This window comes from Pseudophryne corroboree, chromosome 8, assembly GCF_028390025.1.
Source record: "Pseudophryne corroboree isolate aPseCor3 chromosome 8, aPseCor3.hap2, whole genome shotgun sequence".
NCBI classification, from domain to species: Eukaryota; Metazoa; Chordata; class Amphibia; order Anura; family Myobatrachidae; genus Pseudophryne; species Pseudophryne corroboree.
This window is the reverse complement of record NC_086451.1, coordinates 121902280-121921866: the sequence shown is the minus strand read 5'-3', so window position 1 is coordinate 121921866 and position 19587 is coordinate 121902280. Positions and strand designations below refer to the sequence as shown.

Sequence of the window (19587 nt, the reverse complement as noted above, 5' to 3'; positions counted from 1 at the left end):
TTTACACATTTGTACAAAAGCTGCATCCATTAGTGCTTTAAGTTCTAAATTGAGGTCCCATGGTGCCACTAATGACCTGATGTAAAAACAAATTATTTTCACAGCTTGAAGGATATGTATGATCAATTCTTTTGAAGCCAATTTTGTCCCCAGAAAAACACTCATAACAGCATTCATTACTGACTTCGACACTCTTTTGTCTATGAACATGTCCCATTCAATTCCATGCCATTGAAGTAATTTGTTGGGTAAAGTATTGGCAATTTGTGCAATAATTTTCTGTTTCCCAGGCTACATTACCTGGAACCACAGATGTTGTGCCCAAAATGGAAGAATTGCTATTACTTCTTTTCTCTTGATATTGATTTTTATCAGCATGTAGGAGATGAGAGGAAATACAGTTTAGCTGAAAACCTCCATATGATTGACATCACATTTAGTTATTTTGTTCTCAAGATCTTGTGGGGTGAGAAGAATCTTGGTAATTTTACATTTTGATCCATTGACAAAATGCCCCATTATGAAATGCCAAATCTTATTATCAATAGCTTGAAAGATTCTTGATTTAGAGCCAATATTCCTAGAACATTTGCCTGCAACATGGAGTGCTGAAAGTGACTTCACGTTTCTTTGTGCCCAAGATAGTTACTTCCACATCCTTATTTTGCTTCCAGCATCCCCTTGAAGTTTTAGGAGGGTACCACTCTCTGAAATATTCTGACAAATTTCTCCATCAGATTCATCTGTGAATTGATTTCCATACTGCTCTTATTTCCAGTATATTTATGTGAAGTTTATTCTCTTTCCGAGACCACATACTGTGTTCTATATTTGAGAGGAGGCGAGCTCCTCATTATTAAGCACTAGAGTCTGTTATTATTTTCAGCCTCTCCGGATATACTGTGTCTATAGTGTTGGTTATTGTCACCAGATTCTAGAGTTCCTTATGTTTCTTGTAGAGATGAGCAGTTTGGGTTTTACAAAAATCGAACACAGCCAAACTTAGGGGATCTGAGTGTTACCGAGTTCTGGCTCGGGTCTTCCCACCAAGCTTGGATCCCAGAAGAGGCAAAACATATTTTTCCCAGAGTGGGATCTCACACGTTAGGATTGCATACAAAAGTCCCTCCCTTGTGATCAGGCATCATTTGACAGTGGAGAACGGACGGAGAGGGTGTGGGAGGGGGCTAGAGCTTTGTTAAAAAAATGCTAACAGGGCTTCATTAAAAGTTACAGTAATTTAGACTTAGAGTTTTATTATAAAAGTAGATAGCTGGATAGTGGAGACAAGAGTGGGTGCCTTGGAAGGGTGACTGAAGGCATTATTGTCAGTATGTATGTATCTATGTGTGTCACAAACACTGCACACTTACACACTGCAAATGCAAACTGTGTGTGGTGCTGCAAAGAAAAATAATTAAAAACTAAAAGACTCTTGTTTTTTTGTTTGTTTGTTTGTTAAAGTGAACCTACGTGTTTCCTTTTTTTTCTTCCAGGAAATAATTCTGCAGTATTGCGTGTCACTTTGTATTATTGTAGCCTGGACAGAGACAGTGTTGATTTCAGGATTATCTGTCCCAAAAATACTCTACTGTGTATGAGCTACTCTATTGTGTATGAGCTGTACCCCAAGAAGATCTCTTTTGAGATTTTTACTGTTATATAAAATAATAATTTTTTTTTAAATGAACTTTTTACCTACCTAAAAAAATAAAAAATGCTAATTCAAATTATAAATACAGGTTGAGTATCCCATATCCAAATATTCCAAAATACTTTTTTGAGCGAGAGTGAGATTGTGAAACCTTTGTTTTTTGATGGCTCAATGTACACAAACTTTGTTTAATACACAGTTATTAAAAATATTGTATTAAATGACCTCCAGGCTGTGTGTATAAGGTGTATATATAACATAAATGAATTGTGTGAATGTACACAAACTATCTTTAATGCACAAAGTTATAAAAAAATATTGGCTAAAATTACCTTCAGGCTGTGTGTATAAGGTGTATATGTAACATAAATGCATTCTGTGCTTAGATTTAGGCCCCATCACCATGATATCTCATTATGGTATGCAATTATTCCAAAATACGGAAAAATCCCATATCCAAAATACCTCTGGTCCCAAGCATTTTGGATAAGGGAGACTCAACCTGTATTGTATTTTTCAAGAAGTGTGTGTTGACCTGAGACACAGCGTATATTGCTGTTGCTGTTCTGTGAGTGGTGGTATCCTCCCATTAATATCCAGAGCAAAATAATAACAGCAACAAGTAGACCTTTTCTGTTCCCTGTGTGTAAAATAACCCAACCCAGACTCTTATAGTGTGTTTTCTAGGGATGAGCGGGTTCGGTTCCCTGAGAACCGAACCTCCCCAAACTTTGAGATCCGAGCCCGGATCGGAGTCAGACTTGGTTTTTCGCGCCTAACTCGGATCTCGTAGGTTTTGGATTCTATATATAGTCCCGGTGATTGGCGCCATCTTCACTCCAAACTTGGAGAGTGCACAGTAAGAACATGTTCCTTCTGTGCTGTATTCTGTGCTGTAATCAGATAGGCAGGTAAGTGAAGGGGGGCAGGAGACAGCAGAGGGGTTGCAGCAGGAGAGTTGAGTAAACATGGGGTACTGCTTGTGTAGGTGTGCTGTGACTGTCACTGTGTTAGGGCTCCGCAAAGTAGACAGTGCACTGCATATAGCATACTGTGGCTGTTCTAAGACCAGGTGTTGTTCTCTGTCTAAGGGGCTCTGTACTGCCGTACACTACTGCTATATATCCTTTTTGTGTGATCCAGAGCAAAAAAATATATTTCTATTGGTGTGTCACTCAGTGATGACTACCAGTACTGCCATACACTACTGCTATATATCCTCTGTGTGTGATCCAAAGCAAAAAATATATTTCTATTGGTGCGTCACTTAGTGATGACTACCAGTACTGCTGTACACTACTGCTATATATCCTCTGTGTGTGATCCAGAGCAAAATATTATTTCTATTGGTGTGTCACTCTGACTACTAGTACAGCGGCTGCCATACACTGCTATATATCCTCTGTGTGTGATCCAGAGCAAAAAAAACAGATTTCTATTATGTATTTGAAAGGGGAGCTCTGTTTGCTATATCTGAAAGGGGTGATCTGTCTGTCCACCCCAGTGTAAAATTAAAATAATAAAAGCTAAAAACAAAAAGCCTTAAATTATAATTATAAAAAAAGCTATTTTTTGGTTTGTGCTGCACCCCAGTGTACTATACAATTTTTATTTGAGTTTCATAAGTACTGTGACACTGCCGGTCAGACCGCAGTACATTATTTCCTACTCATAAATGCATTGTGCGACGCTGTCAATGTAGTCAACCACAGTGTGTAATTATTATATATATATATATATATTTCTGATACATTTGTGCGACACTAACCACCGGTTTATGATATAAAAAATACTTCTACATATTTTTGACTCATTTGTGTGACACTATAACCACAGTGTGTGATATAAAAAATAATATATATATATATTTTGATTTCAATTAATATTTTGTGCTGTGTCATCCCAGTATACATCCATCCATCTAGGGGTGTTCTGTCTGTCCACCCAAAATAAAATATATATATTTTTTATATATTTTGAGCTGTATACTCCCAGAATACATCCAGGCGTGCTCCATCCATTTCAGGGTGTGGTGTCTATAGCTCATATTCTTATTATAACTTATTGTCCTATTTTCATAACTCTTTTTTTCACCACATTGTAATTAATTCAAAGTAATATTATTATTATTAATAATAATAATAATAATAATAATAATAATAATAATAATAATAATTATAAATTAGATACATTTTAATTAAATTAATATAAATAAACTCTCCACACTCATATAGTGAACATTCTGCATATCAAAGATATCTTGGAGGAAATTAAGAATTTGATTCTAGATAAATAAAGTAAATTAAATTAAAATAAATTGAAATTAAGATAAATTAAATAAATTAAATCTAAAATATTGTCTTTTTTTATTCTTCTTTGCCATTATCATCTTTCTGTGAACTGAAATCTTGAGCCTTGCCTAATGCATCTTTTTTAAATACATTGTCTAAAATATGTCTCACACCGGCTTATTGGGGCACATAAGATAGGCCCTGGTGGGACAACTAGCTGCGGTAAATTACTGCAGCTAATTGGATATCCCCCTTACTATTTTATACTCAAATTAAAAAGTTTGCATAGGGTGTTTTTGAGATGCAGCATATTAGGGTTGTTACTGCGTGTGTCGTATCTCTGCCATCTTTACTTTAAATTACTTCTTGTAAAGGAGACCTTTTTTCTGTTCCTGGCAATAGAATGCCTACTGCAAAAGCCAGGACCAAATACAGTCAGGAATCTTGACTGAGTCGAAATGTATCACCTGAAAGAGACAAATCAGTCCACAAAAAGAACACTAACACTGAAGAACAAACTGTGTGCACAGATGTCACAAATCCCTGAGGACAGTCTAAGTGTGACCACAAGTGCTATGTCTGAGTTTAATATTTCTGATTTTGACACTGTAATCCTAGAGAAGCCTCCTTCCACCATTTCTGAACCCTATGCATATGTGAGGGTGAGTTGTAGTAAAAGTAAGGACAATGATCATTTAGACGTGGAAAGGATGCTACTGTGGAAGTGCAACATGATTCATGTATCTGACGCTGCAGGTGTTGTTGATGAATGTGTTGGACAAGCAGAAGTTGATAAAATGTTCTTGCCAATGATAAGAAGATGGACGTGTGGGCATAGGACCAATGGATCCACCTATCCAACTACCATGCAATCTCCACTACCAACACCTTCATCGTCATTAATGATCGGAGGTGGTCATTCTGCATCCAATTTTCAAAAGCTAACTCACTTCTTCTCTATCCATGATTCACCAGGGAATTCTTACACTCTAGGGTTACTGCTGATGCTGGAGGTGAATCTGCATCACAAAAGGAGACCAAGAAGACTAGTAGTTTCAAATAACAATTGATTGTGAAACAAGCATTCGCAAGAGGACCATGTATGACACCCTTCATCCTGTTGTACAGCAGATCACTAATGCCGTGACAGCTATGTCAGCATTAAATCTATATCCAATATTTGCCATCAATGCATCTGGTTTTAGTTGAGTCATATGTCCCTGCTACCAAATTCCTACTCAATTCCATTTTACCAGAACAGCAGGTAACTTAAACAAAAAGTTATTCTTGACCTACAAAGTGCCATTGATACTGACTATCCACTTAACTAAAGATATGTGGACAAGCAGTACTGGCCAAACTAAAGACTACATGACTATGACATCCCACTGGGTGGGTGTATCGCCTCCAGTAGCAACAGTATCTAACACACATTGTCAGCTCAATCGCAGGCTTTATTAAGAGGCATTCCAGTGCCAATATGTTGGAAAAACTCATGGATGTGAAAGCAAAATGGTTTACCCCTCTTAAGAGTCTCCACAGGATTTGTCATTTTCGACAATGCAAGTAAAATAGGGGCTGATTCAGACCTGAATGCAGCCGCATGTTCGCACACTGTGGCTGCATCCAGGTGGTCTGCGCACATACACAAGCCGTTGTGCACATGCGTGATCTTACATATTGCAGCCGCATCCAGGAAGGATGAGGTCGCAGTGTGATTGACAGCCACAACTGTCGGGGGGTTTATTATTTTTAGGGTGGCTGCGTGATGTCACATGCAGCCACTCTGAAAATATGGCAGCAGACTGCCTGACAGTGCAACAGTCAACCTTAGTTTAGATGCGTCCACAACATAATTGCGGATGTATCTAGAGGTGGCCTCATGCATGCTTGCCCTGTGCTGGGCGGCCCCCAGCATGTGAGGAGATGAACGCAGATCTGGCTGCGTATGCAGCAATCTGCGATCATCTCTGAATAAGGCCCATAGTACGAGCATTACGAGTGGGTGAATTTAAACACATTCCATGTTTTGTGCACACAATAAACTTGGTGGTTCAGAATGTCTTAAAAAATTACAGGTACATGCAGAACATGCTGACTGTTGCTCATAACAATTTTGGACATTATCGGCATTCAGCAACTTCATGTACAAGAATGCAGTGGATGCAACAAGAGGTACACTAGTAACCAGGTGGAATTCCACCCTTTATATGCTTCAGTGACTGGAGGAACAGCAACAAGCCATCCAAATGTACATATTTGAGGATGAGATATGGAAAGGTGGGCATGTTTCCTCAGTCCAGCAGTGAAGAATACTCGTGGTATTATGCAAGGTACTGAAACCATTTGAAATTGTAACCAAATAAGTGAGTTCAGACACTGCAAGCCTGAGTCAGGTGATTCCCTTTATTAAACTACTGGGAAAGCAGAGAAGCTGAAGGTAGAGATGAAATGAAGTGATTCTGCTAACTATGTTGAACTTGTAGCTAAAGTTACTTTTTTGAGGACACAAGGGTTTGCAGCAAATTGAGATTGGATCACTACATTTTGGCAACCATGCTAGATTCTAGGTTTAAGTCCAAACATCTTTCTTTCCAAATGACACAGATCTTGAGAGAAACAAAGAGCTCCTTGCGAGCAAGTTGTCTGCTCAAGTGGCACATGACAGAACAATGGGGGTAATTCCAAGTTGATCGCAGCAGGAAACATTTTAGCAGTTGGGCAAAACCATGTGCACTGCAGGGGGGGCAGATATAACATTTGCAGAGAGAGTTAGATTTGGGTGGGTTATTTTGTTTCTGTGCAGGGTAAATACATGCTGCTTTATTTTTACACTGCAATTTAGATTGCAGATTGAACTCACCACACCCAAATCTATCTCTCTCTGCACATGTTATATCTGCCTCCCCTGCAGTGCACATGGGCCCTCATTCCGAGTTGATCGGTCGCAAGGCGAATTTAGCAGAGTTACACACGCTAAGCCGCCGCCTACTGGGAGTGAATCTTAGCTTCTTAAAATTGCGACCGATGTATTCGCAATATTGCGATTACTAACTACTTAGCAGTTTCAGAGTAGCTTCAGACTTACTCTGCCTGTGCGATCAGTTCAGTGCTTGTCGTTCCTGTTTGACGTCACAAACACACCCAGCGTTCGCCCAGGCACTCCCACCGTTTCTCCGGCCACTCCTGCGTTTTTTCCGGAAACGGTAGCGTTTTCAGCCACACGCCCCTGAAACGCCGTGTTTCCGCCCAGTAACACCCATTTCCTGTCAATCACATTACGATCGCCGGAGCGATGAAAAAGCCGTGAGTAAAATTACTTTCTACATAGCAAAGTTACTTGGCGCAGTCGCAGTGCGAACATTGCGCATGCGTACTAAGCGGATTTTCATTGCGATGCGATGAAAAATACCGAGCGAACAACTCGGAATGAGGGCCATGGTTTTGCCCAACTGCTAAAAAAGTTCCTGCTGCGATCAACTTGGAATTACCCCAATGTCTCCTACTTCAGCTTCTCCTGCAAATGCAGCTGCCAAAAGTAAAATACTGCACCTTTTCCAAGAGACCCACTGATCAGTCAACTCAGCACACCAGACTGAAACAACATTATGACATCTGGTAGGGCTTAAAAGAATTGCTCACAATTATTGACAGCTTTACCATGACTCTGATACAGGATGATCTGATACTCTGATGATATCTGATACAGGAAGCATCAATAGGATGGTGAAGGATTATTTTTAATACAGATCTTGAGAGAAACAAAGATCTCCTTGCGAGCAAGTTGTCTGCTCAAGTGGCACATGACAGAACAATGTCTCCTACTTCAGCTTCTCCTGCAAATGCAGCTGCCAAAAGTAAAATACTGCACCTTTTCCAAGAGACCCACTGATCAGTCAACTCAGCACACCAGACTGAAACAACATTACGACATCTGGTCAGACTTAAAAGAATTGCTCACAATTATTGACAGCTTTACCATGACTCTGATACAGGATGATCTGATACTCTGATGATGTCTGATACAGGAAACATCAATTGGATCTTGAAGGATTATTTTTATGACAATGTACAAATTAGCATGTCAATGTAATGTACATGTAATTTTCAATGTACAATGTAATTTGTACATGTACAAATTAGCATGACTCCTTGAATACCGGAAGGAAAAAAAGGCCCTTGTACAAACTTGCTTTAGTGTACGTAAACTGCCCACCCTCCAGTGTGTACTCGGAAAAATTGTTTAGCACAGCCGGGAACCTTGTGAAAGATCGGTATATGAGGCTACTTTCAAAACATTTTAAAAACTGATGTTCCTAGGAAGACCTTTTCCTCAAATTACAACAACAACAACAAAGTACAGATGGGTCCACGTTTATCTTGACCTTTAATATGATTAACTGAGACTGGCCAGTCGGACTTAATCCCCTGCTGTAATGACTTAATCCCCTGCTGTATTGTTCTCTGTATTGTATTGCAGCTGAGAACAATAGATGAAGGGTTTATGCTAATAAGTCATGTTGTGCCTAGGCGCAGAAAACTACTCAAGATAACCGTGGACCCATCTGTCCTGTACACAGACTTATGTAATGGTTGATTCCAGTAGAGATGAACTAATATTGGGGGTGATTCCGAGTTGTTCGCTTGCTAGCTGCTTTTAGCAGCATTGCACACGCTAAGCCGCCGCCCTCTGGGAGTGTATCTTAGCTTAGCAGAATTGCGAATGAAAGATTAGCAGAATTGCGAATAGAAATTTCTTAGCAGTTTCTGAGTAGCTCCAGACTTACTCAGCCATTGCGACCAGCTCAGTCCTTTTCGTTCCTGGTTTGACATCACAAACACACCCAGCATTTTCCCAACCACTCCCCCGTTTCTCCAGCCACTCCTGCGTTTTGCAACTCGAACGCCTGCGTTTTTCCGCACACTCCCACAAAACAGCCAGTTTCCGCCCAGAAACACCCACTTCCTGTCAATCACACTACGATCAGCAGAGCGATGAAAAAACTTTGTTACGCCGTGAGTAAATTACCAAACTTTTGGCTAATTTACTTGGCGCAGGCGCACTGCGTACATTGCGCATGCGCAGTTTGCAACTAATCGCTCCGTAGCGAAAAAAAATAACGAGCTAACAACTCGGAATGACCCCCATTGTGTGATGATATCAGCAATGATGAGGGAAATGATGAGGATGCTAATAACATCTACCAAGTGTTTTTCTTTTCTTTATAGTTATAACAGCTTCTCTGTTCATATAATCATTAATTATTCATTCAATCAATCAATCAATCAATCAATCCATAAAATCAATCAATGGCATGCTTTACCTGACTTCCATACTACATGTTTGCGAGGCCCATGTCTCTATTTTTCTTTTATTTACAGTGATAACTGCTTTTCTGTTCATAAAATCAGTCAGTCAATCAATCAATCAATCAATCAGTCAATGCTTTACCTGGCTTCCACCACATAAATAGTATTATATAATATACCTGTATCTAACTGGGCCTCTGATCTAGTTCCTGATTAATTAAAACATTTTATGGAGTCATATACTTTAGTTTGTTTAAACTGCCATCCAGCCTGCCACTGATCTGTCACTCTGTTTCATATTCTCTCAAACTGCCATGTGTTTGTTAATTTTGCTGCTCTGTCGCTTAGTTTAGCCAGTAGTTCGCCTTTGGCCAATATTGGCTACAGCAATATTGTGAGCTGTGAGGTTGTCATAATTGACTGAAAATGAATGCTATTGATGTTAATAATACTGTAGAAATAAAAAATGAGTCCAAATTACATGATTTTAGCTGTTTTAGCCAATTTTAAAGAAATACAAAACCAAATCTGAATCAAAACACGTGAAGGTGGTTTTGCCAAAACCAAAATACAGGGGTCTGTGCACATGTCTAGTGTCTTGAAAACCTGATGCTGTGATCTAGAAGGGAACAACATGTGAACTCACAGCATTAGCTGCTTTACCTTAAGACTGTGTGTATGCAATCTTGCCCAGGCAACTACTCCTATGATGGAAAAGGACATTCCCACCTATTTTTGGCCTTTCTTACTGTTATACGAATAATGATGAGTCTGTACTTGATTCATCTTTCCAATTTGTTTTGTATGGTATTTATTATGTCTAGAAATTTTATTCTGTGAAGTAGTTTACTTTATGATTTAGTCATAGAAACATAGAATATGACGGCAGATAAGAACCACTTAATCCATCTAGTCTGCCCCTTTCATACAATATTTTTACCTCAAACCTTATTTGATCCTTATTTCTTTGTAAGGATATCCTTATGTCTATTCCATGCATGTTTAAATTGCTCTACTGTCTTAGCCTCTGCCACCTCTGATGGGAGGATATTCCACTTGTCCACTACTATTTCTGTGAAGTAATTTATCCTTGAATTTCCCCTGAACCTATCTCCCTCCAGTTTCGGTGCATGTCCTCATGTTCTAATACTTTTAAGAATTTGAAGAATGTTTCTCTTCTGGACTTTGTTAAAACCCTTGAAATATTTGTAAGTTTCTATCATGTCTCCCCTTTCCCTTCTCTGCTCCAAACTATACATATTCAGATTTTTTTGTATTTCTGGGTATGTTTTGTGATGTAGGCCATGCACCATTTTAGTTGCCCTTCTTTGGGCAGTCTCTAATGTATTAATATCCTGCTTAAAATATGGCCTCCAAAAATGATCACAGTATTCTAGATGAGGCCATACCAATGACCTATACAGTGGCATTATTACTTCTTTCTTTCTACTACGAATTCCTCTCTCTGTGCACCCAAGCATCTGACTAGCCTTCCTCATTGCTTTGTTACATTGCTTACCTGCATTTAAGTCACCTGAAATAGTGATTCCTAGATCCCTTTCCTCCTCAGTAGTTTCCAGTATAGTGCCATTAATACTATATTTAGCTTTTGGATTTTTGAGACCTAAGTGCATGATTTAGCATTTTTTTTGCACTAAACTATAATTGCAATGTTCTTGACCATTCCTCTACTCTACCTAGATCTTCAATCATTTGTTTTACCCCTATTGGTGAGTCTACCCTGTTGCATACCTTTGTGTCATCTGCAAAAATGCATACTTTCCCTTTTATGCCATTTGCAATGTCACCAATTCAAATATTCAAAAGCACTGGTCCAAGTACAGATCCTTGGGGTACTCTACTGGTCACATTTCCAGTCACAATCCAGCCATGTTTCTGCAGAAAAGTTAACTTTCCCAACCCTTGCTTTTCATCTAGACATAACCACAACTTGACAACCACCTTCCTTAATTCTGCTATGTCACTCGTAAATTTGTTAAGATTCTTGGAGATGTTGCCAGGATGAAAGGCGATCAAGTTAACTGAAAATGGTATCCCAGGATCCAAAACCTCCAAAATGTTCAGTGAAGTAAGCATAGATCTATGGAAGTTTGTTAAACTATCTTACAGAGATACTAGATCTACTGAGTCTGCTGAAGTTTAAAACTATGCAACTACATTTTCTCTTGGATACTCATGAAATTGTATCCTGTAGTCACTTTTTAGAATCTCTAGGATGCATTGATGTGTGATGGAATGTTTCTATATGTGATATATATTACAAAATTCTTCCCCTTAATGTATTTTTGATCTTGAAGGCTGCCTAAAGGTAGAAGCAGAACTCTGCCTATTGTCCTCTAACTTCATAACTCTCTAAACTGCTTATGTATTGAGGGGGTTAAAAATATCTGTTTCTGTCCTTGAGGCAAACCATAAAGCTTTCGCTAGCTTTTTGTATCATTGTATCGAATATCTCCCCAAATAGAAAAGTCTCTTCTTATGAACGATTATTTAATCTATAATTGAACTGCATGTCTATAGTTCAGGGCCGTAGCTAAAGGAGTTTTCCAGCCACTACAGAGGAGGTAACAGTGACCAGAGTTGTTTACATAGTTATTCAATTACCATTTTCTTCATGTCTATGGCTCTTAGTAGGTATTATTTACTGGACATGCTTCTTACAGTTTCCTCCCATAATCTGAGGGCATTGTATACTGAAGCTATGGCAATACTTAACATCAATGCAATTCCAAAAGAAAGATTTGTTCAGATTTGGATACGCCACATCAATTTAACCCCAATATGTATGTATGTATGTATGTATGTATGTTTATTTTCTCCATGAGTAGAATGTGTGTGTGTGTGAGGAGGGGGGGGAGGAGGGGGTTAAATGTGTACTGTATTGTGAGTAACCAATCAGATCCTTACTTTCATTGTTTACCTTGTTTCATACCTATACAACCTAATTGTTGATTGGTTTCTGTGGCTCATAAGAAAATTTGCACCTAAATGAAATGAGCAAATTAGTATAATATTATTATTATTATTATTATTATTATTATTCCAATTCTGTTGTAGTTCTACTAGACATTTCAAGGTTAAATCCTTAATCATTGGATATGCAGGGTATATTTTTGTTTTTTAATTTGGGTTTTCAGACATGGATACTTGTTCAGATTTGGATACGCCATATCAATTTAACCCCAATATGTATGTATGTATGTATGTATGTATGTATGTATGTATGTTTATTTTCTCCATGAGTAGAATATGTGTGTGAGGGGGGGGGGGGGGGGGGTTAAATGTGTACTGTATTGTGAGTAACCAATCAGATCCTTACTTTCATTGTTTACATTGTTTCATACCTATAAAACCTAATTGTTGAATGGTTTCTGTGGCTCATAAGAAAATTTGCACCTATGTGAAATGAGCAAATTAGTATATTGTTATTATTATTATTATTATTATTATTCAAATTCTGTTGTAGTTCTACTAGACATTTCAAGATTAAATCCTTAATCATTGGATATGCAGCGTATATTTTTGTTTTTTAATTTGGGTTTTCAGACATGGATACTTGTTCAGATTTGGATACGCCATATCAATTTAACCCCAATATGTATGTATGTATGTATGTATGTATGTATGTATGTATGTATGCATGTTTATTTTCTCCATGAGTAGAATGTGTGTTTGAGGGGGGAGGGGGGAGTAAATATGTACTGTATTGTGAGTAACCAGTCAGATCCTTACTTTCATTGTTTACATTGTTTCATACCTATAAAACCTAATTGTTGATTGGTTTCTGTGGCTCATAAGAAAATTTGCACCTAAATGAAATGAGCAAATTAGTATATTATTATTATTATTATTATTATTATTATTCCAATTCTGTTGTAGTTCTACTAGACATTTCAAGATTAAATCCTTAATCATTGGATATGCAGGGTATATTTTTGTTTTTTAATTTGGTTTTTCAGACATGGATACTTGTTCAGATATGGATGTGCCATATCAATTTAACCCCAATATGTATGTATATACAGTATGTATGTATGTATGTATGTATGTATGTATGTATGTATGTGTGTATGTATGTACTGTATGTATGTATGTATGTATATTTTCTCCATGAATAGAATGTGGGGGGTAAATGTGTACTGTACTGTGAGTAACCAATCAGATCCTTACTTTCATTGTTTACATTGTTTCACACCTATAAAACCTAATTGTTAATTGGTTTCTGTGGCTCATAAGAAAATTTGCACCTAAATGAAATGAGCAAATTAGTATATTATTATTATTATTATTATTATAAAGGTGCATAATCAATCAATAATTGAAACTAATTATCTAGCCTACCTTTCATCCTACCTGGTCCAGTTTAAAGAATTAACTCTGCAAGAAGAAATATGTTTTTGGGAATGTAATCGAAGATCCCTAGGTATTTGGCAGTTATAAATGATAGATTATAATTCTAATTACAATATTAATGTTGTAATCAAGAGGTAAGTATACATACTGTAGACCCACGTCCTTTTCTTCGGCAGCTATAAACCCCTTACATCAATAAGCCCTGTTGTCACTAGAGCCAATCTATTTATTTCCACTAAAACACACACAGAACTAATGACATGCAGAGCAGATCGTTAGGTGTTCAATATTTAATTAATGCTAACTAGGCAATTTAAGCATTTCAAGGTTTTTACCTTGATCATGGCTCTAAGCTTCCCAATTACTAAAACAAAAAATCATAACTATATTTTTCCTTTGAGTTAAAAATGCAATAAAACAATCATAGTGATCAGTTAATAATATCAGTCCAGTGTCTAGCTCTCTCATGGTTTATAAATGACTTATACTAATAAGTACTTATACTAAGACTTATACTAATATATTTATATTAATAAAATGAATTGATACAATGACCCGTATTAACACAGTGAAGTTCATTCATTGTCTGAGAGTCTATAAAAGAGTGGCCAATCACAGCAGTCTTCTCATGCCCCACTACATCACAGTAAAGCTGTTCTGATTCAAAAAGAAAAACACTGACTCCCTTCTGAGTCTATGAAGCTTCAAATATAAAATACAGTGTCATATCTGCAGTGTCACCCTCGGCAAAGCCTTCCTTCCTTTCCGAGGTTCTTTAGCAACTATAGCCTTACATACTCCTTTCTACTTCTCTTTTCTTAATACTTTTCCTATTCCAATTTTAATTCTTCTTATGTCAGCTGTGGACTCCTCTACATGGTTCCTCTTTACAGTCAAGTATGCTGTAATGTAAAAGGAGCCTGGAGCAGGAACATGGAAGCTGAGCTGGTAATTTATACCACCAGTATATCCAGGTACAGTCCTGGCTGGACCCTTTTTAGAATGACCCTGACAAAACAGGTATACAAATTGTTAAGGTCAATACACATGGTGAGATTCTCACTATGCGACAGGGGCTAGATAAGGACATAGTCAGTATCGCAAGCACACTCAGTATGTGCTTGCGATACTGACTATGTGCGATTTTGGCTAAGTGTCAATTTTGACTATCTCTTCTACAGAGATAGTCTAAATTTACTTGCCTGCACAGTCTATCTATTCTTGCGATGTCAAACGCGCGGGGCCACGCATCGGCATCGAATTAGGATCGCAAGGTGACTTTCACCTTGCGATCTGCACTAACTTTTCTTACGATTTTGGCTATATAGTCAAAATCGTAAGAAAATATCTCACCGTGTGTACACACAATTAGTTTTAAAGTGCAAAGTCAACATTAAAATCATGTGAGTGTATTGTCATGTATAAAGGATATTTTGGCAAATGTTTAAGCTCTTTTCATTGAATTTTTGGTGCTTCTTGCAGTAGTAGTGAACAACAAGAACATCAAAGCTGCCCAAGTCCAATTTGAAAAATAAGTGAAGTCAGATTCCAGGATGAAATACATCAGATTGGAAAACAGTATAAGCATGTTATCAGGGACCTTCAGACCAACAGACACTGGGTGACACTACTGGGAACATTTTAGGGAAATCAGTCATGAAAGGAACTGCCCCTTACACACAGAGGAAGCACATCAGTGTGATGCCTGCACCAAAAACAGCGGCCTAGTGCTAACCAGCCCTAGTTGTAGGCATCAGTCAGACATAGTACCTGCAGTTTATCCAGCAAGGCGGCTTACAGACCGGAGGTCATGGCTTGCAATATGTGTTAGCTGCACACGGTGCTTATACCAGGGATCAATCAAGCATAAATGACACTTAGTCATCTGCTGTATTGGCATCCAGTGGCCATTTTATTGCACTGTGAAAGATATATGCCTAACTATTAGTTACACCATTTCAAAAGCTCTCAAAGGAGGATTTTAAACAGAAAGATTACTCTGTTCTCATACGGAAATTGTTATTTGCTCCTCATTATGGAGTCTATTTACTAAGCCTTGGATGGCTATAAAGTGGCTATAAAGTGAATGGCGATAAAGTACCAACCAACCAGCTTCTAACTGTCATTTTTCAAACACAGCCTCTAACATGGCAGTTAGGAGCTAACTGACTGTTACTTTATCTCCGTCCACTTTATCTCTGTCCAAGGCTTAGTAAATAGACCCCTTTTTGTGTGACATTTAAGGGATACAGTTGTACTAACCAAGGAGCAGTTTTATGCTTTACTAACAACGGAGGCTCAGTAAACATTGCTTGACTGTTTAACCCTTCGCATTCTGCTAATATTTTCATCTTTGGGCTAATACTAATACAAGACTCTATGTGTTATATGATTTGATTTTAAGTCCACCAACTGAGCACTATTTCATCGGAATACTCAACTGCCACTACACAGAAGCAAGCAGGGTTGAATGCAAGTGAATTTTGTGCAACATTATAATAGTGTGTGTTGATTGCACGCCACTGTTTTTGTATGAAAGGGATTTCACTTGTGCAGCTTTGCACTTATTGATGTTCTCACAGTTCGTTAGTATTCGCTATATTGCCAGCATAATATGTTTACACATCCTAGCTATAATGTAGAAATTGAACTTAAAGGATAAATTCTACAGCTTTGGAAGAGGACCCACCTCAACTCAGGGTCTTATTGCCATCTCACAACCATTAACCATTATGTTTCCCCTTAATAGTAGTTCTGTTTTACAGTGCAGTGTTTATATTAGTCCCAGTCTTCCCGAGGTCAGAAGAAAAGTCATTGTTTTCTTTATTTATTGTTTTCTTTCATCTTTTATGATATATGTTGGTGTATGGTAAATTGATGTTCTTCCAGTGACTTTTGTTGCAAAAATGTAATCAATATTTGTTTGAAAGTAGGTTCTTGATATATATTTTTTATAGTCTTAAAGCAATTCCTATTTATTTTGCTTGGGATATCATTTGTCATTAGTATTTCGAGAGAATAAATTGCAGAATAAGTTGTATATATTAGAGGCATGTCATTGATGCTTATACATAATTTATGTTATTTTGTTCTTTCTAGTTCTACAATATAATATTTTTTTGAAAAGATCAATAACCACATCTTTACCAAAGAATATGTTCTCTGTAGACTAGTATCTAGTTGTGGTAAACATTGACACACATAATACATTTAATGACATACACTGCATGACAAAAAGATTGACTGTGGGGAAATATTTAGAACAGAATACTGGTAGGAAATCTTAAACTCTCTTACTGCTCCATCTGTCCCTCCACTCCGTCACTTTGCTTTTCCACCTCTTCTCTTTCTTACTTAAATCCTTCCACTGTGTAAACCCTCACTCTTTAGTGCACTTCACTCTCTCACCATCCGCGATGAAGTGCTCTGGCACATGTAGTGTGACCTTCACGGTGAGTGGGCAGGATATTTGCGACCCACAAACCACAGCCAACACGCAGGCACTCACCCCGACCAACGTCAGGGCTGTTCGGCTCAATGGACTCTTCAGAGCACCTGAATTAGGGAGGAAAGAGAAAGCAACATATTCAGATAAATATTTGAAAAAATTCAATGATGCATAGAGCAAACTTCTGTAGACTTTAATAATAGTAATAATTAAAAACACAAAAAGCACTGAAAAAAGCTTAGTAAACTCAGGGCTGTCCTTAGAATAAAACATTAATAATTAATTGGGCTAAAATTGGTCTTTTTCTGCAATGAAAATTCTGTTTCTTTACACAATGAGCAATCTACCCAAACAGATTGTTAATTGAAGTTATCAACCAAACAGAGGTTAGAGGAGATTCTGAATAAGAGAGTTCTACATATAATGATAATGATTTTGCTTGACCATTTAAAGTCCTTTCAAAGCTAAAAAAAAAAAAATAATAGGAAATATAGGGTGTTTTTGTGTATTTTATTATTTATCTTTTATTTATGTACTTTTTAAAATGGATTTATTTATTGAAGTTGTGGATCTACAGTGGGGGAGCCAGTGTTGGACTAAGAGCACCCCAAGTTCCTACAACCCAGTTAGAAGTTTATTATACTTAAAAATATAAAGTAAAACGTTTTGTAATAGGCAAATTACATGGCTGACCTTTAAGGTTTAGGTGGCTAAAGTACTTACTAATAGAATATTTCGAAAGTATGTTCCTCTATTTTAGAACTACTCTTTATCAAAACTGGCTGAATGATTTTAAAAGGAATACCTGCAATTCCCATTGCCAGTATATTTCTGCATTTTAATTTTCATGATGATTTTTCTACTATTGTCCAAGTAGAAGAATAAGTAATCCGAGAGAGACTAAGCAAAATTAAGGTTAATAAATCACCTGGTCCTGATGGACTTCACCCGAGGGTTCTTATGGAGCTTAGTTCACAACTAGCACGACCCCTATACTTGATTTTCAATAGTTCAATTAGATCAGGCATGATACCGAAGGATTGGCGTATAGCTGAGGTAGTGCCATTATTTAAAAAGGGATCCAAAAATCTTCCGGGTAACTACAGACCAGTTAGTTTGACGTCTATAGTGGTGAAAATATTGGAAGAAATTCTAAGTGACAGCATACAGGAGTATCTACAGACCACTAGGATTATTAGCAAGAACCAGCTTGGGTTTGTGAGGGACAAGTCATGTCAGACTAACTTAATTAGCATCTATGAGGAAGTGAGCAATAATCTTGATCAGGGAAAAGCAGTGGATGTGGTGTTCCTAGATTTTGCTAAAGCCTTCGATACAGTGCCTCACAGGAGACTGATCATCAAATTAAAGGAGCTTGGCTTAGGAATAACTATTTGCACATGGATAAGCAACTAGTTGGATAGCAGGGTACAGCGAGTAGTGGTCAACAGAAAGTCCTCAGTCCTCAGTAGTCAGCGGAATACCACAAGGGTCCGTACTCGGTCCACTACTGTTCAACATATTTATCAATGACCTAGAAATAGGCCTGGAAAGCACAGTGTCAATCTTTGCAGATGATACTAAACTGTGTAAGGTAAATAACTCGGAATTGGATGTGGAGTCCTTGCAGAATGATCTATCTAAACTTGAACTCTGGGCGTCTAAATGGAAAATGAGGTTCAGTACAGACAAATGCAAGGTTATTAATTTCGGGACAAAACTACATATTAAATGGGGAACGACTAGGTAAAACAGATTTGGAAAAAGATTTGGGGGTACTCATTGATAATAGGCTTAACAACCATACACAATGTCAAAGCGCAGTAAAGAAGGCAAGTAAGGTGCTAGCGTGCATAAAACGGGGAATTGAGTCAAGGGACTCGGATGTAATCCTGCCGCTGTATAAAGCATTGGTACATCCACACCTGGAATATTGTGTTCAGTTTTGGGCACCACTGTATAAAAAAGATATCGGTGAACTCGAAAGGGTTCAAAGGCGAGCTACTAAATTGATCAAAGGCCTAGAGGGAATGGATTATGAGGAAAGGCTTAATAGGTTGAATATGTATACACTAGAAAATAGGTGTCTAAGAGGGGATATTATTAATATCTTCAAATATGTAAAGGGACATCACAAAGAGTTATCAGAGGAATTATTTATTAAAAGAACACAGTTTAGGGCTTCCAGTTCCGGCATGGCGGAGTAAGCAGCAGCTCCTGTGTGCTCCTCCGTTGATGCCAGATTTCAGGCTCATGTCAGACTTACTTTGCACCCCAGCCTCTTCATTGCCAAGGTGATCACCCGCTATCTGATTCACACCCGACCCGCTGGTGCTGTGCGCGCTGTTAAGTCGCGCTCCGGAGACGGCCTGTGCTGCCACCCATCCACCCACCCCGTCAGCCGTCCACGCTGTCCGTCCGGTCCGCGCTAACAAGGTGCACTCCGGAGGCAGCCTGTGTCTCTGCCAGCACGCCCGCTCTGTATGTGCTATATACACTGAAAAAGGCAC

The 19587-nt window shown here is 38.1% G+C and overlaps 1 protein-coding gene across 1 annotated transcript in view; it reads right to left on the bottom strand.

The window, feature by feature from the left end:
* ASTN2 (astrotactin 2) overlaps positions 1-19587 on the bottom strand; it is a 1124462-nt gene that overhangs the window by 584340 nt on the left and 520535 nt on the right. The window contains exon 5 of the mRNA XM_063936906.1: positions 17038-17184. Coding sequence (XP_063792976.1) covers positions 17038-17184 — 147 coding nt within the window. The remainder of the gene's footprint in view (positions 1-17037; positions 17185-19587) is intronic.